A 23,134-nucleotide genomic window follows, 5' to 3' on the forward strand; every position below is an offset into this window, starting at 1 on the left:
TTCTCATGTTTCTCATTATTGGTATGGGGTCATGGGAGGATAGAGAAAGTTTGGTGATAAGTGGCTCTTGGGTGTGTGCATGTGGTGGTGATAGAGGGGAGGTGGGAGAATTTCTTGGGAGGATTTCATGACTGCTGCTACCTGGGGAGAAAAAGGACAATTTCTAAGACTTCTAGTCTGACCTCTCACTCCTGGGGCGTCCGGGGATCCCAAGCCATTCTTACTTTGTGCCTCTACTCCTTAGGATCTGACCTCTCCTCCCTCTTCTAGATTTACCGTCTTGTGTCCCATCCCCTCTGGGCCTGATCTGATGAAGTGATTTCTGATAAAGTAATTCCTGCTAATCTCTTAGTGACTGATAATGGTTTAATGGGTTACTCCTCCCTGATGGTAAATGTTGGGCTCTGGCCCCGAGAAAGGAGCCAGTATGTAGAAATTCCAGGAGCTATGGCTGGCTGGGTGTGAAGATATTTTTAGAAAAGGGGCATTTTCAGGGAAGCCTCTTAAATCATGCATGAAGATGGCTGTTATGGTCGGCTGACCTTGCCTACAGCTGCTGTAGATTATGTTTTTAAATCCAGATACAGCTTGGTCTTCAGGCGTCTGTTGGACCTCCTGCCCTCCTCTGTTCCCCCTCTCCCTCAATATTCGCCCTATATCTCATCGGTTCCTTTCCTCCCTTGTCCCTCACAGGCAGCTGCCTAGTCGATTTCTCTCATCCATTGTTCACAGTGGGAAGAATACTGGATATAAACTTAGAGGATTTGGGTTTGAATCCTGGCTCTTTTACTTACCAGCTCTGTGACCTTGGGCAAGTCATGGGCTCTCTCTGGGCCTTAGTTTCCTCATCCGTAAATTGGGAAGATTAGATTAGATCCGGAGTTCTTCACTTTTTGTTTGTGTCAGGGATCCCTCCCACAGTCTAGTCAAGCCTACCTTTGTTGTTGTTCAGTTATTTTCAGTTGTGTCCTGCTCTTTGTGACCCCATTTGGGGTTTTCTTGGCAAAGATACTGGAGCAGTTTGACATTTCCTTCTCCAGCTCATTTTACAGATGAAGAAACTGAGGCAAACAGGGTTAAGTGACTTGCCCAGGGTCACACAGCTAGTAAGTGTCTGAAAGCCAGATTTGAACTCAGGAAGATGAGTTTTCCTGACTCTAGGCCCAGCACTCTATCCACTGTGCCACCCAGCTGCCCCCCTGAAACCTTTTTAAACCCCTTCCCCTTTTTAAAGGCATAAAATAAAAAAGGAATCTAATTATGTTGAAATGCAAATTTGTGTGTGTGTGTGTGTGTGCGCGTGCGCGCCCGCACATGTGCATAAAGCTCATGAACCCTAGGTTAAAAACCCCTGGATTCAATGATCTTTAAAAATCTCTTCTGACTCTAGCTCCAGTGACCCCTCCCATCTTGGTCATTCTGTATCATCCTCTTTCTAAATCCCACTCGAAACTGGCCTTCCAGAGGCCTCCTCCTTCCTTGAGATAGCAGCCTGAGCCCATCTCCTCTCTTCTGCACATTACATCTTAAGGCTTGTAAGCCCTTTTCACATCTGTGTGTCTCCAAGTTGGGAGCAGGTAGGTCCCCCTGTCTCTTGGCTTAGACTGGGAACTCCTTAAAGATCCCAGCGCACAGGATATGCTCAAGACAAAGAGGTAACAACTTTACATCATTGTCTATCATTTCTTCTACTCTTTTATTTATCCTGTGTCACCTTGGGCAAACCACCTCTTTGTGTCACCTCAGTTTAGACTCTAAACACCTTTCAGTTCTAAATCTCTGATGCTGGAATCCTAACTGAGAGGCTCTGAGCCATCTAAATTTTACTTGGACAGCGGCACAGTGGGAAGGCTTAGCAAAACAGACTGGTTCTAGGGCTTCTGAACTGATGAGGTCTCCTTGGGGTCAACTTTAGGGACCAGGGGCTCTTCTAGGGCTTCTGGTACTACTTGGAGATATGAACAAAGGACAGCAGCAGGTCAAGATTCTTCCCACTCCTTTCCTATCTGTTCAGTGAACCCTGTGAGCCAGATAGTGGATGACTGTGGGATAATAGACTTCCCTCCTCTGCTTCTGCCCTTCTAAATCCTACCCATCTTTTAAGGTCTGGAAAGGTTAAGCCCCAACCCTTGCATGATGCCTTCTGTCCACAGTTCAATCCCTCTGAAACTGAAGATGTATGTTTTTATTTGGGGAGAAAGGAGAGAATGGAAGAAAGAAAAAAAAAGAGTAGAGAGAGCAGGTCTACTGCTTCTTATTTTCAATAATAACTGTGCTAAGCACTTACTGTCACATATTGGATTCAGAACCTGGAAAGAACCTTAGAGACCACCTAGTCCAGAGGTGGAGAATCTGCGACCTTGAGGCCACACATGGCCCTCTAGGTCCTCAAGTGTACCCCTTTGACTGAGTCCAAACTTCACAGAACAAATCTCCTTAATAAAAGGCTTTGTTCTGTAAAACTTGGACTCCGTTAAAAGGCTGCACCCAAGGACCTAGAAGGCCGCATGTGGCCACAAGTCACAGGTTCCTGTAGCAGCAAGCACCCTAGCACACCCGGGATGGCCAGCTAGCACAGGTTCTTTGATTTGCTTTACTAGGAAAGATAACTTTTGAAGGGGTCAACAATCTTCTTTAATTTCATTCACTAGTTCAGGGGAAAAGTCAGCTCCCTGAGTGTCAGAGAAAACACAAGCAGAGAAATTAGCAGGAAGACCAACAGACAGGGCTCTTCACTACCTGATCAAAGCAATATTGCTATACACTTTACATCCATCACTGGATCGAGAGAGCCTTTAAGTCTGAGCAGTCAGGGAGCTCTGAACATACTGCTCCTCAGAGCCTCGACCAGGAAATCAAAAGATCATTCTCATAAGTGAACCCCCAAAGCAAAACCTCACCTTAGAGTGTGTGTACACTTCTGGCTGATAGGCTCACGACCCTCCCTCATTAGCTGACTACCAGAAGGTGTGAAAACCTTCCTAGAGCAAGCTCCTCCTTAGGCAAGTCCCTCCTCCACCTGGCTCTGTGTGACCCAGGGTGTATCACGGCTGGGTACATAGGCCTATTAATGGGCGGGGAAGATCTTATACCCCATTAACCTGACAGTTTCCCATCCCTGATTCTAGTCCAACCTCGCTGTTTTAAAGATGCGGAAACTGAGGCCCAAAGGGTTTAAGCAACTTATCCAACATCATGCTGGTCAGTGACAGAGGTGTGATTTGAACCCAGATCCTCTTGGTCCAGAAGGCAATGACCTTCCCAGTGTACCACGGTGCTTTAGTAAGTGTTCATAAGACTATATAATGTCGGATCTGGAAGGGACTTTGGGAATCCTTCAGTCCAATCTCCTTATTCTGCAGGTGGAGGAGTGAGGTCCAGAGAGGAAGATCTTAGTTGTCTCTTGGGGGTTGTGAGACAGCCAGCCATACAACCAGACAGCTGGATGAACAGAAGGATAGGGAGACACTCAGACAGATCTTGATCCTGGACCCCTCCTCACTCTGTCCCCAGAACAGATACATCCATCAGTAGGTAGCCATTACCCCAGTCCCCCAAATAGCAATAGTCCCTCTTCCTGAGGGCTTCTTGTAGCCATGCCCAACCTGGGGGCAAAAATAAATTTATCATGCATATTTTATTTATGTATAATCCATCACGCATAGGTCTGGTATGTGCTGGGGCTCTTTCTTTCCAAGGGTCTCTCTGTCCTCCTCATGGATTGAGGAATCTTACCCTTTTCAGTGTTAGGAGCTATTCAGGAAGCCCATGAAGGCTTAGGGTTCAGGGCATGAATGCTGCTCTGAGTGTTAGAGGGAGTAATTCACTTCTGTGAAGTCACCCAAGGAAAACTGGATTTCCTCCATTTTGTTTTCACTTAGCACTCCAACCCCCCTGCCCCTGCCCTGTCCTGGACCCTAATCCTCAGTTTTAATTGTCTCCTGCTATAGTAGCTCCTTCTCTCTGGTTGGGAAATGACCTGATAAACTCAGTCCTGTGCATAGGTTCCCAAAGGGGGTAATACTTCCCCCTGGGGGGGGGTGCTGGAACAATGGGGGGGCAGTGGGGGGAAGGTGGGAGTGGGGGTGTGTGGTAGTACTTTGAAATGACACACATTTTTAAAAAAACCATTAAAGAGTTAAAGAAAGTAGATTTCCAGGGGGAGTGCTGAGCAATTTTTTTTGAAGGGGGTGGTAGGCCAAATAAGTTTGGGAACCTCTGCTAAGATATTAGGGACCTAAGAAGTGACTCTTCCCCTGGGGTATTTACATTTTAAAAGAAGAATCTGGAGAAAGCAGAACTTAACTGGAATTGACCAAAGCCTAATGGAGATAGATACTCCAGGCATCCTTCTGTGTTTGTGTCTGAGTATGTTGGGGGGAATTTTATGGTACCTCTCATGTACTACACCTACACTAAGGGTTGGAGCAGGTGGTCTATGGTGGGACAAGAAATGGTGGGGGCTTTCTCTTTGCTGACATAGGACCATAGATTTTGAGCTGGAAGGGGCCTTAAAAAGGCCATTTAAGTTGAACTTCTTCATTAATTTCTTAATGAGGCTTACTCAGTGCCATAGCCAGGACGCAGACCTATATCCTCAGTCTAAATCTATCTGTAATAATGGTGCTTCGTTCTTCATGAAGTCTTTCCTGATCTCTCTACCTCATCCTGAGCCAGAAGGAATTTGAAGACGTCTTGAGAAGTAGTGTAGTTGGAAATTGAGAAGGTGCTCATCAGCTGGCATGGCTGAATAAGTCATGGCGTATAATTGTGGTGGAATACGGCTATACTGTAAGAAATGATGAGCAGGTTGGTTTTAGAAAAACATAGAAAGACTCATGAAATAATGCAGAGTGAAATGAGCAGAACTAAGAGAAAGTTGTATACAGTGACAGCAATGTTGTTCAAAGAGTGACTGTGAATGACTAAGCTATTCTGAGTCATATGAATATTCAAATCAACTACAAAGGATTTAGGAAGGAAAATTCTAGCTCTCTCCAGAGAACGAATTGATATGTAGAAATATGTATTGTATGGTTACACACATTCACACACAAACACACACACACACAATGTTGGCCTTCTCTAATGCATGGCTGGGAGGAAGGGAGGGAGGGAAAGAGACCACTAGAATTCAAAAAGTAACAATAAAAGAAAAAAAGAAACTGTATAGTACAGTAGAAACTAGTGGTTTTGGAGTCAGAGAGCTCTGTATCTGACAGACTGCCTCTGTCACTGCCTATGTGACCTTGGGCAAGTCACAACCTCTCTGGGCTTCAGTTTTTTCATCTGTAAATGAAGGGGTCAGATCACACACAGTCTCTGAGGCCCCTTCCAACTCTCAATCTGTTCTGTGATCTCAGTCAAAGTTGAGCCCCACACAATGCCATGTACATACATCTGGAGGCACTCAGTAAAGCGTTAAGTGGGTTGATTTTGTCGTTGATGGGGCTGCTCTGTTTTACAGGCTGGTGGATGACCGCTGTGTGGTGGAGCCAGCGGCTGGTGATCTGGAAAACCCACCGAAGAAGTTCCGAGGTAAGCCTTTCAACCAGCCTGCCCTGAACAGCAAGCATTCAGATGAGCTGTAGGGAGAAGGGGTGGGGGCTCTGTGGGGCATCTGTCTCTTCTCTGCTTCCAGCTTACCATCATACAATCAAAGAAGCTTATCACTAGAGTTTCCTTCCCACCTCTTAGAAGTGGTGGTGGGTGGTGGAGGGGTGTCACATCCTTCCATTGGCCCAGACTGGGTTCCTGGTTAGGACTCTTCTTGAACCTTTCATTACTCTGAATCCGGAAGACTCATCTTCATGAGTTCAAATCTGGCCTCAGATACTTCCTACTTGTGTAAACCTGGGCAAGTTGCTTAACCCTGTTTGCCTCAGTTTCCTCATCTGTGAAATGAGCTTGAGAGGGAAGTAGAAAAGCATTCAGGTATCTTTGCCAAGAAAAGCCCCCATGGGATCTGGAAGAATTGGACACAAATGAAAATGACCGAACAACCACAACAGCAAGGGTGGGGAGGGGCTCTCTGTAATCTGGGAGAGGAGACAGTGGGGTGGCAGGGAGTGTAGCAGATCAGCCAGCCTTATAAATCAGGAGCCCTGGGTTTGTGTCATGACCCAGCCACAGTGTGGAGAAGATTCTCTCACCCTTTTCTAGTACAGTACGAAAGACCCTTTCTTAACATCAAAAAATTTCAGACCATTCCCCTCCCTCAGAATACCCAGGACTGTGGTTATACTGGAAGTGTCCTTTGGGAAAATGTGACTGCATATGGATCCCTTAATTATTAAGGGCTAGGGAGGCCACATGTGGGTCTAGGTCTAGGAGCTAGAGGGCCACATGTGGCCTTAAGGTGGCAGGTTCCCCCACTCCTGCCTTAATACTGAGACTCAAAAAGCCTATTTTCCTGATTGGGGAGCCCCAGGACCAGAACTTATCATGTAGGACCAGACTACGCTTACTTCACTCCCGACTTTTCTCCCTCTCCCAACCCTCCTTCCACTTCCTTCCCTGTAGCCTTGTCCTCTGAGCTGGAACCTCATCCCTCTGGGCCTCACTGCCCCCTCCAAAGCTTCTCTTTAGGTATTTGTTGTCTTCTCAGTTAGAATGTAAGCTCTTTGGGGCCATCTAGCTTGTTTATATTTGTATCTCCAGTGCCTAGCACTGTGCCTAGCACATAATAAGAGCTTACTATATGCAGTTCTTTTTTTCTGTATTCATCTCACTGTCTCTCTGTCTCTGTCTTTCTGTTTCTATCTCTGTCTCTGTCTCACTGTCTATCTCTGTCTCTATCTTTCTGTTTCTATTTGTCTCTGTCTCACTGTCTCTCTATCTCTGTCTTTCTGTTTCTATCTCTGTCTCTGTCTCATTGTCTCTCTGTCTCTGTCTTTCTGTTTCTATCTCTGTCTCTATCTTTCTGTTTCTATTTGTCTCTGTCTCACTGTCTCTCTATCTCTGTCTTTCTGTTTCTATCTCTGTCTCTGTCTCACTGCCTCTCTAGCAGCTAACATTTATATAGACTTAAAGGTTTTCAGGGCACTTTTACTCATCTTATCTCATTTGATCCCTTGAAGCAATTCCATAGCCCCTTCTGGCCCCCTCCCCCACCGCAGGGTCCTAATTTACTGTTGGGGAATTTCTGATTTAGAGTATGACCTCAGGCCTCATTTCCCCTCTCCGGGCCTCAGTTCTACCCTTAGTGAAGCCCTGCCCGGCTCACCTCACTGGGATGTTGTGACATGCAGAGAAGATCATGTGCCTGAAAATGCTTTACACGTTCAAGGTGTCATCCTTATTATTCTTTTCTGTGTCTGGGGATGGAACCGAGAGACAGACAGACAGATCCGTGGCGTGATGGGTGAGGCCATGTGGGGTGGGGTAGGGTGCAGGCAGGAACACGCCAGTCTTGCTTGCCACCATGCTATTCCTGCCCACGCTGGCTGCTCAGGGAGAGATTAGCCTAGAATTGTTCTCCCAAGGGATTCTGGGAGATATGCAGATTTGAAGGAAATCCTGATCCCATTCCCATCTATTTTTCCCCCCTGACAAGTTGGAAGGTAGGATATGGTATTAGCAGGGATAATGCCTCCTGGATTTTGCTGTCAAATGGCCTAGGACTCAAAGGGTCAGCAGGGAAAGAAAGATAGAGGTCCTCCCTTTCCTTACCCCACACCTGCTTCCTTGGTCCCTGTGCCTGCTCTCCCAGATGCTCCCCCCACTGCCATACAGTTATGGGGTGATGGAAGGAGCACTTAGGTGTATAGGCCTGACACCCTGGGTGTTTCCTCTGGGGACCTTATTCTGTTGAGAATTATTGTCTAGACAGCCTTTGTTGAGAAGGACCCAGAGAGGTGAGTGGCCCCAGTCCCCTCATGTCCTGGCTGGCAGGTCTAAATAACTCAACCTAGGAAAACTCTCTGTTAGGCTCAAAATTAAAGGGAATTTGTGTTCAGGCTTTACTGTGTTTGCAGATCCAATTGACCCTTCTGCCATGATGGACCCCAAAGGTACAAGAAGAGAAGAGACATAAAGATGCCTTTCCAGGACGTATTCTTGCCATGGCTTGGACCCCCAGATAGTTGGCAGATCTAAGGCTATGGGTTTCATTTAGAGCTAGAGGGAGTTAGGTTAGACAGTGCTAGCAAGGACTTGCAACAAAATTCCAGAAGAATGTCTTGGGATTTCCTTCCCTAGAGTTCTGGCAGGATCATGAGAAGGCCCTTCCTCTCTACAGGGAGGAGTCCCCTTGGGAATTTGGGATTCCTTCTAGGATTTTCCTCTCTGGGCCCTGCTGAGAGGGTGGAATATAGGAATTTTGAACTCTGTGTGTGTGTGTGTGTGTGTGTGTGTGTGAGAAAGAGAGAGAGACAGACAGACAGACAGACAGACAGACACAAAGCCAGAGAGAGACCCAGAAAGTGGGGTAGGAGGGAGACACATAGAGAGGAGATAGGTGAGGTGGGTGGTACAGAAAGACAGATAGAAAATGACTAAGAGAAAGAAAAAGACAATGAGTAAGAGTGAAGAGAGAAAGGATGAGTAAGTCAGAGAGAGGCATATGGAGACCCAGAGAGAGAGACAGACAAGGAGAGAGACTGAAAGAGAGAAAGGGGACAGGAGAAAGTAACAGTACAAATGAACATGTGAGGAGAGGAGAAGGAGGAAGAAAGAAAGGAAGAAAGAAAGAAAAGAAAGAAAGGAAAGAAAGAAAGAAAAGAAGAAAAGAAAGAAAGAAAAAGAAAGAAAGAAAGGAAGGAAAGAAAGAAAGGAAGGAAAGAAAGAAAGAAAGAAAGAGGAAGGAAGAAAGAAAGGAAAGAAAGAAAGAAAGAAAGAGGTATTTGTCTTTCTGGAGGAGGACTGTATTGCAGAAAGGGTCTATATGTCAGGAAGGTGGGTGTGGCAGAAGATTTGCCCGGGGGCTGGAGTTGAGAGAGTTTGAGGCCAATTTCCAACAACAAAAAAACTACTTTGCTGAACAAATGCTGCATTGACTCCCCCACTCTTCCCTCCCCCCTCCTCCCCATTTCCCCAAAGCTAGGGAGTGGCACCATCCAGATCTGAGGCCAGACTAAGGACTCTCCTGCTCCTTGCTTCCAATATGTCCATACCAGGGGCCTATGTGCCCCCATTCGAACTCTGAATAGTGCCAGCTTCTGCCTTCACCTTGGCAATAGCCTGCCCTACTATGCTTTGAGATGGTGGTGATGGGGAGGGAACTGACTTCCTACCCAGGGCCTATCTAGCCCTTGGGAGAAAGCGCCCTCCCTCCTCCTTAGTCTGGTCTCTACAGTTTCTGGTCCTGCCTGGGGTGGGGCTGCCAAAGCTAGAGGCAGTGCCAAGCAGAACTGGCATGGTAGGGCGGGCAGAGGTGTCTCTGGACTCCTCTTCAACCCTTATTTGGAGCCAGGGGAATTGTCCGCTTGGCACAAAAAGAAGCCATTGTTCCCTGGGTGAGGGGAAACTGCTTACCTGGCACCCTTGCCAGCCTGTGCCCACCTATCTCCTGGTTCTGACTGCTCAGCAGAGCTCTGCTCTTATTTAGGAGTGGGATAGAGAAAGGGGTGATAAATACCAGGAGAAATCACTGTATTTATTGGCTGGTCCTAGTTTAGGGACATCCCATCTGTTCCTAGGAATTGTTTAGCACCACCACAGGGGCCTTCCCAGAGGCCTGAGGCCTGAGTAAGGGCATGGTTGGACAATCAGGCAGATGGACAGTAGATGAATAATGTCTAAATACTGTTATACACATGCCAATTTAGCTCCTCTGGCGTTTTACTCCTCCTTCCCTCCCCCAGGGCCAACCCACAGAAGCTGGCTCCACTTTGCCATCGCCTGGCCATTGGCCATTGGTGTCTGGCTACCCCTGTGGCCAGTGGTGAAGTCATAGAGCACAGACTGTTGAAGTTGGGAGGAACCTTTGAGACCAGAGGATAACCCCATCATTATCTAGTTTCATATGAAATTGAGACCCAGAGCAAGTTCCACCTTGTAAATGAGATCTTTCCTGATCTTCTCAATTTCAAGTTCTGCTCTCCTCCCCCAAATTAGTTTATACTTACTGTGTCTTTTTGTACCTTCTTACATGTGTGCGTTTTCTCCCCTGTTCCCTGAGGACAGGAACTCTTTTATTTCTCTCTGTGTCCTTGTGCTTAGCACATAGTAGGAGCTTAATAAACGCTTGTTAAGTGAATTAGTGGTAGAGCCAGGCTCTTGGAGAGGAGGTTCTAACAGCTGCCAGGGTTAGGATGATCCCAGAGCACTAGAAGGCACATGGATTAGGGCCATGACCTTAATGTTCAGTAACCGGGATGACTCAAGCTTCAGGGAAACTGCCCACAGTGCTGGCAGTGCAACCCACCTTTCGATAGCATTTTTAAGACTTTCACAATGTGTTCACTTGCCAAGTAGTTAGCGGAAGGATTATTTATCCGTACTCTGCATGGGAGGAAACTGAGGGTTGGAGAAGAGGTGCATGTCCAAGATTACACAGCTAGTTAGGGTCAGGGCTGGGATTTGAATCCAGGTCTCCTGACTCTTTCCCTACATCAAATAAGTATCAAAGGGATGTGCTTAGGGATGGGTAGAGACCTGGGGTGGGGGGGGCACAGAAAAGAAGGAGGTGTTTTCTAGGCCTTCCATTTTGCCCAGTTCCATTTCACGATCTTTTCTCAGATGTTCTCTTCTCTTTCTCCCTTACTTCCCTCCCCCTTATCCTGGCCCAGAACTCTATCACACACACACACACACACACACACACACACACACACCCCTCTGGGTTTGTCAGGAGCTGTAATAAGTCCCATGTTGGATCTCCAAGCCTCAGGGGTTATTAGCTCCCGCTTGGCTCTCTTTCCCGTTACAACCTCCTCCAAGACCTAGCCCCAAGTCCTGACATGCTCAGAGAGTGGAGCTGAGATGCCAGAGCTCAGCGGGCCTCCAGAATCAGGGCAGACTGAGGTTCTGGCTTGCTTCCTTTGGTTATACATGGGTGGTATGTCTGTGCGCACATATGTGTGTGTGTGTTTGAGCGGGCAGTAAGATGTGCCCCGACTGGCTTCTTTACTCCATCATTTGCACTCTCTCCCTCCTTCTCCCTCATCTTAACACTCTTATATCCCTCCTTGTTTCAGGGTTTCTCGAGCCCTGATTCTTCAGGTATGGCTGCCCAGAGCTGCCCTGGTGTTGCAGAGCCCTCCCAAAGTGGTCCCCTTCTGGGGCCCTCCTTATGAGGGGACTACAGTGATTGGCACTCAAACTTAACCCTTTCCCTTGTTTCAGTAATCCAGCAAACATTTACCAAGCACTTACTATGAGCAAGGTATTGTGCAAAGGGCTGGGGACATAAAGACAGACGTGAACCAGTCTGCCACCCAGGAGCTGGGGGGCTAGAACCCCAACACAAGGAACTAAGTAGAAAGTCTACGTCAAGTCATACAAAATAATTTCCAAGAAGGAGAGCGTGCTAACAATAGTAGAGTGAGGAAAAGACTGCTGTACGCTAGAAGGTAGCACCCTGAACTGTGTTTTAAAGGAAGTTAGGGATTATATGAGGAAGAAATAAAGGATGAATGCATTTCAAAAATGTTGGGCAGCTCGGACAAAGACATGGAGGCAGGGGATGGTGCATTATGTACTGGAAACAGCTAGCAGGTCACTCTTAAGGCTATCACAAGGAGAATGATATGAAATGGGTCTTGAAGAGGAGCCATATGGTAGAGGGCTATAAATACCAGGTTGAGGCATTTTATCCTAGACACAACAGGGAGCTATTGAAGATTTTTGAGGGAGGTTCAGCATGACATGGTCATAAGTGTTTTTTAGGAATATCAGTTAGGACGAGAGGATGGATGGGAGAAGGGAAGGACTGGAGACATCAAGACCAATTAGGAGGCAATTGCGATAGTTTAGGCGAGGTGAAACAAAGGCCTGAATTAATTAGATGGTGGCTCTGTGAGTATAGGGAATAGGTCAGATGCAAGAAATGTTTTGCAGGTTGACAGAACATGGAAGCTGATTGGATATAGGGGGCGAGAGAGAAGAATCAAGGATGACTGCGATTGTAAACCTGAGGGTCTTCAAGAATGGTGGTGATTTTGATAGAAATCGGGAAGTTTGGAGGAGGATTCTTTTTAGGAAAATGCAGTGAGATCCCTTTTGGATATGTTGAGTTTGAGATGTTTGCAGACTATCCAGAGGAAGCTGCCCTGCACGTGGTTAGTAACGTGAGACTAAAGGTCAGTGGAAGGATTGGGAGTGGATGTGTAGATTTGGTTGTTAACCACATAGAGATGATGATTGAACCAATGAGAGCAGATGAGGGCACCCAGGGAGAGTGTATGTAGGAACTGTAGAAAAGAGGGCCTAGGACAGGGCCTTGGGGGTGTCCTCATTTAGTGGGTTGAAGGAAGAAGATCGACTAGCAAAGGAGACTGAAAATGACTAGCTAGACAGAAAGGTAGAAACAAGTTAAAGATGGCATTGTGACAGAAATTAAGGGAGGAGCAATCATCTGAGAGGAGGGGGTGATTCACTGTGTCAGAAGCTACAGAGGGTCAAACTGAGGACTGAGAAAAGGCCATTATATTTAGGACTTAGGAGAACATTATTTACCCTGGAGAAGCAATTTCAATTGAGTGGTATGACAGGAGCCAAACTACAAGGGACTGAGGAGAGGAATGGAAATATAGAAACAATGGTGTCCCTTTCTAGGAATTCATCTGTGCAAGGGAGAAGGAGTATAGGGTATAGCTCGAAGGAATGGTAAGGATGATTGAAGGTTTTTCAACATCAGGGAGACCTGGGCATGTGTGTAGCCCTTGGGAGAGGAGCCAATGTATAGGAGAGATTGAAGATGAGAGAAGGAGCCAAGTCTCTGGGAAGAATGGATGGGATTAAGAACACAAGAGATAGGGTTAGCTCTGACAGGGAGAAGGTTCATGTCGTCATCAGAAGCAAAGGCAGAGAGAATGGGGGATTTTGAGCAAGGTTTTCAGGTGTGGAGTCAAGGAGAATAGGGACCTCGTGATAGAGAGCAAAAGAGGAGAGAGTCTTCTGAGAGGAAGGGTAAAAGGAGTGGTGGAAGGGGTCTGAGGAGAGGGTTCAGAGAAGCCATTGTTGGAGAATATGATAGAGAAGAATAAAAGCATAGCTGTATGATAGTGAGGGCCCAATTAAGATTAGATGGTGTAAATTCCTGCTCAATACAGTTGCTGTTTAGTCTGTAGGACCATTCAGCAGATTGGGAGTAGGAGGATAGAAGGTGGGTGGTGAGATTCCCAAGGTTGGGATTTGTCTAGTGATAGGACAAGGAGATGAGGAATTAAAGGGTAGATGGGAGGGTATGATTGAACTGGCCAATCAAAGGGTCAAAATTTGAAGGAAGATAAATGAAGTTTGTAGAAGAAGTGATGGACTGTGGTACAAGAAAGAAGGAAGTGGGTGGGGGAGAGAGAGAGAGAGAGAGAGACAGAGAGAGAGAGAGAGAGAGAGAGAGAGAGAGAGAGAGAGAGAGAAAGAGGAGAGAGAGAAACAGAGGAGAGAGAGAGAAAGAGAAAGAGAGAGAGAGACAGAGAGACAGAGAGATACAGAGACAGAGAGAGACAGAGACAGAGAGAGAGAGAGGGAGAAAGAGAAACATTGAGAGATTGGAAGGTGGGGTTCTCTGAGAACCAAGACTTTGCCTCTTCTGTTAAACCTGATTGGTCTCCATTGGTCTTCTCTGGTTTCTGAAAGGCAGAGCTAATCTCCCACCGCATTTCATCATATTGGAAGTACTCTGAAGGCAGTCTCTGTCTTCCCCAAGAGATTGAAGTGTCCTGACTTCAGGGACTGTGTCCCACATCAGTGATACCTATCAGTTGTCTTCAGGATCGTGTAAGCCCTGGGAAAGGAAGTCCCAGGAAAATGAGAGTTTAGGTAACCCTGAAGACAACTGAGGCTCTCTGGAGCCTCCTGTCCTTCCAGGTGACCTTGGGGCTACCTTTGCTTGGGTTTTGCCCCTCCAAGAGCATTTTGGAACATTGTTGAAAGGCGGCATGGTATAACAGGGAGGACACTGGACCTGGAGTCAGGAAGACCTGTGTTCAAACCTCATTCCACACATTTCCTGACAGTATGACCCTGGATAAGTCACAGAACCCATGACTCAGTTTCCTCATGTGTCAAATGAAGGAGCTGGATGCTAAATTCTCTTTCGCTCTGAATCTATGACCCTGTGATTTCCTGTAGGCCATTAGGTTTGATTTGTCTTAAGGCCCTTTGTCTCCTTCTCCCTCTTCCTTATCTTCTAGCTTCAGACCTCCTTAGACTCATGACAGATGGGATGCCTGGTCCTATTTGATCGCCTCCGTCATGAAAACTCCTGAACTGCTTGGAAAGACCTTCTCTAGCCTTATTGCACATTGATTCTTCTCCACCAGCTAGGCTGGTCTCCTAGCTACAACCCCTCTTCCTCATAAGTCATGACCCTTCTTGCCTCCGCACTTTTGCTCATGCTGTGACTTTATTGGACAGCCTTTCATCCTCAATGACTGTGAAAAAACTGCTCGTGTGCCAAGGCCCAGCTCTAGTCTTGCTTCCTCACGGAACCTTCCCTAGCCACCCCAGGGATCTCTCCTTGCTCTGAGCTCCTGGCATCTCAGACGCCATCATGTCCAGACTTTACCTGACCAAGAATCTCCATTACCATTCCATGAAATGGTTATCTAGCTTTAGTTTGAAGAGCTCCAGTGAGAGGACACTTATTGCATCTTAGGGCAGTTCCACCATTCTCTGCTTCATTTCATACCTAGCCTTAAGCACTGAATGGGTGTTTCCTCAGTCAAACTGAGACCTGTTACAAAGCCATATCCAGTCGTCCTGATCTACATTTCACCACTGGACTAAGATGGCTTTGGAGGAGAAAGTGAGGCTGGTGACTTTGCACGGCCCTCCCTTACTTAAATTCAATTCACTTGCAAGTCATGACATCACTTCCCTGATGTCATGTTCCTCTGAGAACGAAGGACAAATAAACAACGGCCACTTTTGGACAGTCCTAATTGTTAGGCAGCTTTTTTCACCTTGGCATCAGCCTAATTTTGTTTTTCTGAAACTTCCCCCCATTGCTCCCTCATTTAGTTGTACCCTGTTGGAATAAGCTGAACAAGTCTCATCCCTCTTTCACGTGCCAGTCCTCCCTGAGTCTTTTCTTCTCCAGACTAAATGTCCGTCTTCATACAGAATTCATATAGCATGACCCTAAAGCATTTCACCACCTGGTTGCCATCTTCTGATCACTCTCTGAATTACTGACGTCTGTTCTCAAATGTGGAACCTATAAAGGAGCACAGTATTCCAGATACGAGCTTACAATGGCTAAGTAAAGTAGGATTAACGGCTTCGCCCAGGTCTGCGCGCCGTGTCTCTCCGATTGCAGCCCAAGATTGCATTGGCTTTTTTTTGGCTGCCATATTACCCTGTTGACTCATTTTGAACTCGCGGTCTACTAAGACCCTCCGATCTTATACGTCTCTTTCTGCAGACTGAGTGCATCTCTTTCTGCCAGGAAGCCTGTAGCGTGCTTCACCATTGCTCCTCTGGAATTACAGTTTGTCATCTCATTGGTCAGTTCTTAAGTCTTTTAAAGTTTTTTGTCTTTATGATCTTGTTTTTGTATGAATGGTCCTCCCAGCTCTGCTGTCTTCACTCTGTATCAGTTCATGCAAATCTTCCTAGGTTTCTCTGAAACCATCTCCTTCATCATTTCTTACAGCACAATTTGTTCTTCAGTCGTTTCAGCCTCGTCTGACTCTCTGTGACCCCATTTGGGGTTTTCTTGGCAAAGATACTGGAGTGGTTTACCATTTCCTTCTCCAGCTCATTTCACAGATGAGGAACTGAGGCCAACAGGGTTAACTGACTTTCTCAGGGTCACGCAACCAGTAAGTGTCTGAGTCCAGATTTGAATTCAGGAAGATGAGTCTTCCTGACTCTATGCCCTGCCCTCTATCCACTGCACCACCTAGCTGTCCCTACAGCACAATACTATTTAGTTATATTTATATATCATAATTTACTCATCTGTTCCGCAGTTGATAGACATCCCTCTAGTTTCCAGTCTTTTTCCACCATAAAAGGAACTGCTAAAATATTTTTGTACATGTGAGTCATTTTCCTTTTTTTTTTTTTTTAACCTTTTGGGGTTTAAACCTAGTGGCGTTAGTGCTGGGTCAGAGGGTCTGCATAGTTTGTTGACTTTTGGGTCGTAACACCAAATTGCTTTCCAGAAAGGCTAGACCAATCCGCAGCTCCACTGACAGTGCATGACAGGCACTCAATGTGCCTGTTTAGTCCTCCAGATTTGTCATTTGGCTTTTGTGTCAGCTTTGCCGGTCTGATGGAGGGTTGGGAAGGGTGGGGGGGGGGAAGCTCAGGGTTGATTTACTTTGTATTTCTTTAATTATTAGGGATTAGATAATTTCTCATAGGCCAACTGATATTTTGGATATCTTCTCTTGAGAGGACGCTCTCTTTTTAAACGCCTTTTTGTGGTTGCTAGTCTTGTCTTTTCCACTGGACTGTGAGCTTCCCAAGGGGAAGCTATGGGTTTGACACATCCTTGTCTGCTCTAGAGGGCTGTTCCCAAAGCAGGCTAATACATATTCAATAGAGTGAAATAAGCAATCCATTAGAGACAGATCAGGCACGTAGTTCCTGAAGAGAATGGAGAAGCAGAGGACGAATGGAAGATGAGGAGGAAGAATAAGAAAGTAGGAGAAGAAAAGGCAGCGTGCTTGTGTCTGAGGCCTGGGGGTAAGACTCTAGCAAGAAGCATCCTGAAAGCCCAGTTGCCTCTGATCCTGCTGGGATCTGCCTGCTTCACCGGCAAAGTGCCAGCAAGCCATGAGCTGCTGTCCAGCCCTGAGTCATACACCCAGCCCAGTAGTCTCTAATCAGAGGGTAAAGGCAGCTCCCACCCTACCCCACCCCACCCTGCTGTAATCCTGTACCCTACCCATCTGCGAAACGAGGGGGTTACACTGTAGGATCTCTGAGGTCCCTTCCAACTCTAAATCTGTGGTCACTCGGGCCTAATCAGTCTCCTAGTGTTTGTGCTTTTGCTTCTGAAATTCTGTTTACCTGGAATGTCCTCCCTCCCCAGCTCTCCCTTTGTCTACTTCCTATGTGGCTTGGATGCCACCTCCTCCGTGGAACCTTCCTTGACTGCCTCAGCTGAAAGGGAGCTCTCTCTTCTTTCCTCGAACCCCTCCTCCACCTCCCCCAGAGCACTATCATTGGCCACAGTCTGGTCTAGGTGATAATTATCTGTATAAATGTCTGATTCTTCCTGCTCGTGTGCATCTTCTTGAAGGCAAGGGCTAAGGTCTCTTTGTTTGTCTTTCCTTCTCAGAGTTGAGCACAAAAACATTCATTGATTAATGAGCTCTTAGCACCATGGATTCAAATGTTTGGCCCACTGAACTGAACTGAACTTTGTTGGGACCCTACGATAACCTTCCCTTGGTGATCCATTGCCCTGAGGTGTTATGTTGAGTTCCACTTGGACTGCTTTCCCAGTCTCAAGCATTTCATTGTAATTTAGTCACCCAGTGTCAGAAATGGAAGGGACCATAGGCCAATCACCTTTGATGGAAGTGATAGGACACAACAGTCCACAACAGGCAGGACTCGAGCCCAATCCTTCAAACTCCAAGTCAAGAACTCTTTCACTAAACATGGCCTTCTAAGATAATAGCTGTGGCCCTAAAAATGTGAAGTATTCCTCTTAGTAGCCTCTCCTCTTTCCCTCCCTGAAATGCCTCCCAATTTAAAGCACCATTTCCCTTTGTCCTACCTCTCAGACTGCCTCTTCAAGGTATGCCCCATGAACCGATATTCAGCCCAGAAGCAGTACTGGAAAGCCAAGCAGACCAAACAGGATAAAGAGAAGATCTCTGACGTTGTCCTACTGCAGAAGCTCCAGGTAAGGGGGAGTAGGACCTTGGGGAAGGGCTGGAAGGGGTCTCAGGACGTAGAACTTTGGAGCATTGAATGTCAGAGCCAGAAGCTATCCTAGCATATAGAATGGTGGATTATAAAAACTCAACACTGGAAGGAAACTTGGAGACAAGATAGTCCGGTCCTCTTAATGAGAAGTGACTTGTACAAGGTCACATGATGAACCAGTGCTAGAATCTATAGATCTTGGCTCCTAGTCCAGATGTTGCCTCCAATTTTTACCTTTGACTAAAAGTGAATGCTGTTAATCTTCATTGTCAGCCACTCATTTTGTCTTCATTGTGCAGAAATGCCCTGCTCCCTATCCTCCTTTGCTCATATAGTCCATTTTCCCCTTCTCTGACCCTGCCCTCAGCTGAGTCTTGACCCTACACTTGTTGCTCATTGTTCTGTCTGGACAAATAAGTGGTTGGACTTGACCTTGGCATGAAGCTCTGGCCTTGAAGCTGTCTCCAACCTCACTTCCCAAGACTCTGTCTAGCCTACTTAATCCCCTCCCTTGCTGCGTGGTTGTTCCAGCCTGAGCTAAGAGGATGGCCTTATGGGGGCCAAGGGCAGAGAGGATCACCCTCCCACTCCCACCCCCTGCAGCTGCCTGGCAGATGTGAGCAGTGCAGGAAGTGGGGGCGGGTGGTGGACTGATTGCCTGACGCAGAGTTATAAATAACTTCTAGTGTGTCTCTTCCTGGCCAGGAGCGGGGAACAGTGTGGCCTGTCTGTCACAAGGTTCTTTCCTACTCTGTGACAGGCAGAGGCTGTTCTATACTGACTCAAACCTAGGTGTGTAAGAATACACTATCACACACACGTGCACACGCTAAGATGAATATTTCTCATTCACAGGCTCATACTTAATACATTTAGAAGTTAGTCCAGTGCCTGATACACAGCAGGCACTTAATAAATGCTTGTCAATATTTTGTGCACTTGAACTAGGGTTCATAATCAGGGATTCAAACATATTAACAGAGCTGGGGTCTATAAATGTATCTATTTTTTTTTAATAAATATTTCAATATAATTGGTTTCTTTGGTCATTCTATGCATTCCATCTTGTGCATTTAAAACTATTACTCTGAAAAGGGATCCATAGGTTTCACTAGATTGTCAAAAGAGTCTATAACCCTGAAAAGTTAAGAACCCTTAACTTAGACTCACTGCTTAGATACATAGACACACAAATTCACATCCTTGGTGTGTTATTTTGCATAAAACATAGTCATGATATAGGAAGCAGGATAGCATGGCACAAAAAGCACTGGATGTGAAGTCAGAGGATCTGAGTTTGAATCCTCTCTTTCCTGCTTATGAGCTGTGTAGTCTTGGGTGAGTTGCTTCACCTCTCTGGGCCTTAGTGTCCTCATATATGAAATGAATGTTGGACTATGTGGTTTCTAGTGTGCCTTCCAATTCTGACAGTCTATGATCGGTGACCTATATGTTCACATGCACCTACTTACAAAAGCTCCTTCTCTGATGCCTCATTATGGCAATGGAGATGACTCTGGGTTCTTGAGGGCTTTGCCAGCTGAGCTCAAGCTCTGGCAGGTTCTGCCATGTGGGAAAGGCTTTGAATAGGGTCCTGGCAACAAACCAAGTCTGCTTTCAGAAGACCAGCCCAATTAAGTGCAGAGAGTCTCATTAACAGGAAGCTAAACGCGTGATGATTCTTTGGCTATGGCGACCTATGAAACCAACAACAAAATGGCCCTCTTGGTCCTGCGTGGGCCTCTTTCTACTTCTGCAATGACAAGGGCAAAGTATCAGAAAAGGGGCAGAGGGTGCTAAGAATCACATCTTTTATGGTACCCATAGATATCAGCCTAGCTGGTTTTACTCTGAATGTGAGGTCCAGTGACCAAGTAGTGATATGGATGCCAGGAACTGAATCGTATCAATCTTGATATTCCAGCTATAAACCAAGGAAGGTAAATAGTACGATGGTCTTAGGTTCTCCTTGAAGAGGCCAATAAGGGAATGTATGGAGATGGTTTTATCATGCACTCAGAGGCAACTAAATACACCATTTTATGGGGTATTTGGTCATCTTGTACTTCAGGGCTCATGATATGTGCTTGCAAAAAGATCACTGTGGCGGTGATTACAATCTATGCACCCACATTTGTTGTAGGGGATAAAGAACTCAAATCAAACCTTCCAAATTAAATCAATATATACTTTAATACTCAGTGACTTTAATTCGAAGGTAGAATGGGTGAGATAGGTGAAGAGGGTGAAAATTATGCTGGGAAATATGGTTCAGGAGTAAGGAATGAGAGAAGACAAAAACATAGAAGCCTCACAACTATATATCATGAATCTTTTCTTTGAGAAAAGAGTCAGGTAGGTTCTGAACTGGACAAGTGCTGAGTAACATCACAAAAAAATCAAGTTGATTATCTATTAACAGAGAAGAAATTCCTCAGGACTGATGCGGGATCCATTCCTGAATCTATCTCTGTTTAGAGAGACCATTGGCTTTTTAGAGCGAGTATGAAAATGAGTATAAAGCTAGGAGAAATAATAAAAACAAAGAAAAAAACCACGATTTGTAATTACCATGACTCCAACCCGATTTACTTAAGGTGTTGATCTTTTAAAAATTTGAATATAGACAGAAAAAAAGGAACTTTGGCATTGATGACAGCAGTTTGATTCAGAGGTCTAATTGACATCAGTCTTCTAAGAAGCACTTTAGTCAGCAGATATTTATTTGACTTACATGCCAAGCAAAGATTTATGGCAGCCAAAGGCAACACTAATTTAACATGTCGACTCATTTGTAAAAATCTTCCAGAGAAGGATGATGGAAGACAATGAGCAATATCATAAAACAGAGAGAAGCTGTGGAGGGTAATCAATTTAAAGAAAGCTTGACAAGGCACCCAACCAAGCAAAGCCATGCTGAGGATGTTTAAGGATGAAACTGGAAGGAGCACAACAAGCACAAGAAAGAGGGAAAAGATCAGCAAAGTTTTTTTTTTCTTTAAATAACTGTTTTCTCCATTGAGGAAAGTAGAGCTGCACACTCTAACACTCTAGTCCTGGACATTCCTCTAGAAGATTATTGTAGAATGGACTCTAACATTATAGTCCTGGATATTCTTATAGAAGCAGATATGGCATTAAAGAGATGGAGGAGGGTGACAGTGTTGATGGCAACAGTGACAGTGGGGGAAATGAAAATGGAGGAGGGGGAGAAATGAGAGTCAAGACAGAAGGAATGAGAAGAGTGAGAGTGGAGACAGGGAAGGGATCAGCAGGCTTTGACCTCCATGTCAGCAAGCTTTGGTGACTCCTTTCTGGCTCACTGTCTCATCTCCCTGCTCTCTCCCCTATGGAATGGGATTGTTTAGAACTGGAAAATGGAGCAGTTTCCTTTCACCCTTGGAATGAGGTTTGGGTGGAGCCCATGCCAACGCAATGTGGTATGAAGTCTAGTCTCAGTCACCAGAGCCCTTCCTAATCCCAAATATACGCCAAACTCTGATTTCACATTCATTTTCAAATCATGCCCTCTTCTCACACACTGCAGTGGAGATCTGCTCTCTGGTCACTGAGGCTTAGGTGGGTGGTCATGGTCTCTGGGTTTTCATTTCATTAAACTTAGTGACACCCTAGCTCGGAGGACAGAGATCCTGTAGTACATGATCTCAGCCTGTTTTGTCCTTGGTGAGCTCAGTGATAGGTTCATTGCCACTATTCCCCTTTCAGAGACTCAGATGCAAAGACACAGAGACTTGTGTAATGAGCAAAAGGAGCACTGGCCGGGCAATCAGCAAACTTGGCTTCTTGTGTCAACTCGGCCACTTACTCACTGTGTGCCTTTGGGAAAATTGCTTCTGCTCTCAGGGTCTCGGTTTCTCTTTCTGTAAAGTAGAGGGTTTGGACCACACGGTAGCTCTTACATTCACTTCTGGCTTCAGCAGTCTGTGAGCACACGTTCTGTGGTTTGGAAATAGGAAACTCTTGGCTCTCTCCGCACTTGGGATCACAGTATTCAGAAGAAACCTTATAGATCGATGGTCATGAGAGGATCATAGATTTATATCTGGAAGGGCCCTTAGGAGAGCAGCAATATTGGCAAAGAAGGCTTGCTGGGTTTGGGGTCAGAACTCTTGGACTCACATCCTGGCTCTGCCACTTATAACTGGTGACTTACTCTGGGCCTTGGTTTCCTTATTTGTGAAATAAGAGGGTTGGATTTGGTAACTTCTAAGAGCCTTTCCAAATTTTTTATTGATCCTATGATCTGGTCTTAATGTTTAGTTTAGTTGGTGCTTAAATGCTAATTGACTGACTGCTGGGTCTACTTCCCCTCCCCATTTTATAAGATGAAGAAAGTGAGATCCAGATTAGATAAGTCATACAGATACTAAGTAGCAGAACTGGGTCTAACGCCTAGGCCCTGACTCCAAATCATGCTCTTTCTACAGCATCGTAGGTCTCAGCTCTCTGTTCTCAGCCTGCACTTGGCCACCTACCCAGTGCCTGCCTGCCCCAGCTGGGCTGGTTTTGAGCTTGGGAGTCACTGACTCATTTCAGATACTCTCAGGGATAAGGGCATCTGGGAATCCCCTCAAGGGTGGCACCAACTCCCACCCCCAGACTTTAGGGAGCTGGGACATCTCTGGCCCCTCCCTGCCTGCCTACCCTCCACCTCTTCTCTCTTCTCTTGACTCAGTCTAAGAGAGTAGCTTTGTTGGGCTTTAGAGGGCCAGTGGGAGGAGGGGGTGGGAGCAGAAGGAACTGAAATTAGTAGAAAGGAATTCCTGACTAAGAGGTGTGAAGGAACGCCTAGGGGAGACTTTCTTCGAGTGAAAAAGGAAAACCAACTGTAGGAGAATCCCCACTAAGTTTGAACTTTCCTCTGTGGTATAAATAATCATAGGTTATATTTATAGAGCGCTTGCTTTGTGGTGAACAAAGTGCCTTCCTTGCAATAGCCCCATGGATGGGGAGTAAAGTGTTTTTATCTTCGTTGTACAGATAAGGGGATGCTGGTGTCAGAAGTGGGGTCATAGGAGCTGGTGAGGAATCTGAGGTTCAGGAAAATAGAGTAAACTACCCAAGGTCACACAGGGAGTAAGTATCAAAACTGAGGTGGCAGAGTCAGGTAGGATCCAAA

General features: G+C 45.9%; 1 protein-coding gene across 1 annotated transcript in view; it reads left to right on the forward strand.

The window, feature by feature from the left end:
• Window positions 1–23,134, forward strand: part of ITPR3 (inositol 1,4,5-trisphosphate receptor type 3) — a 123,062-nt gene that overhangs the window by 16,447 nt on the left and 83,481 nt on the right. The window contains exons 2-3 of the mRNA XM_036767319.1: window positions 5,468–5,538; window positions 17,850–17,971. Coding sequence (XP_036623214.1) covers window positions 5,468–5,538; window positions 17,850–17,971 — 193 coding nt within the window. The remainder of the gene's footprint in view (window positions 1–5,467; window positions 5,539–17,849; window positions 17,972–23,134) is intronic.

The sequence above is a fragment of the Trichosurus vulpecula genome, chromosome 7 (assembly GCF_011100635.1).
Source record: "Trichosurus vulpecula isolate mTriVul1 chromosome 7, mTriVul1.pri, whole genome shotgun sequence".
Classification (NCBI taxonomy): Eukaryota; Metazoa; Chordata; class Mammalia; order Diprotodontia; family Phalangeridae; genus Trichosurus; species Trichosurus vulpecula.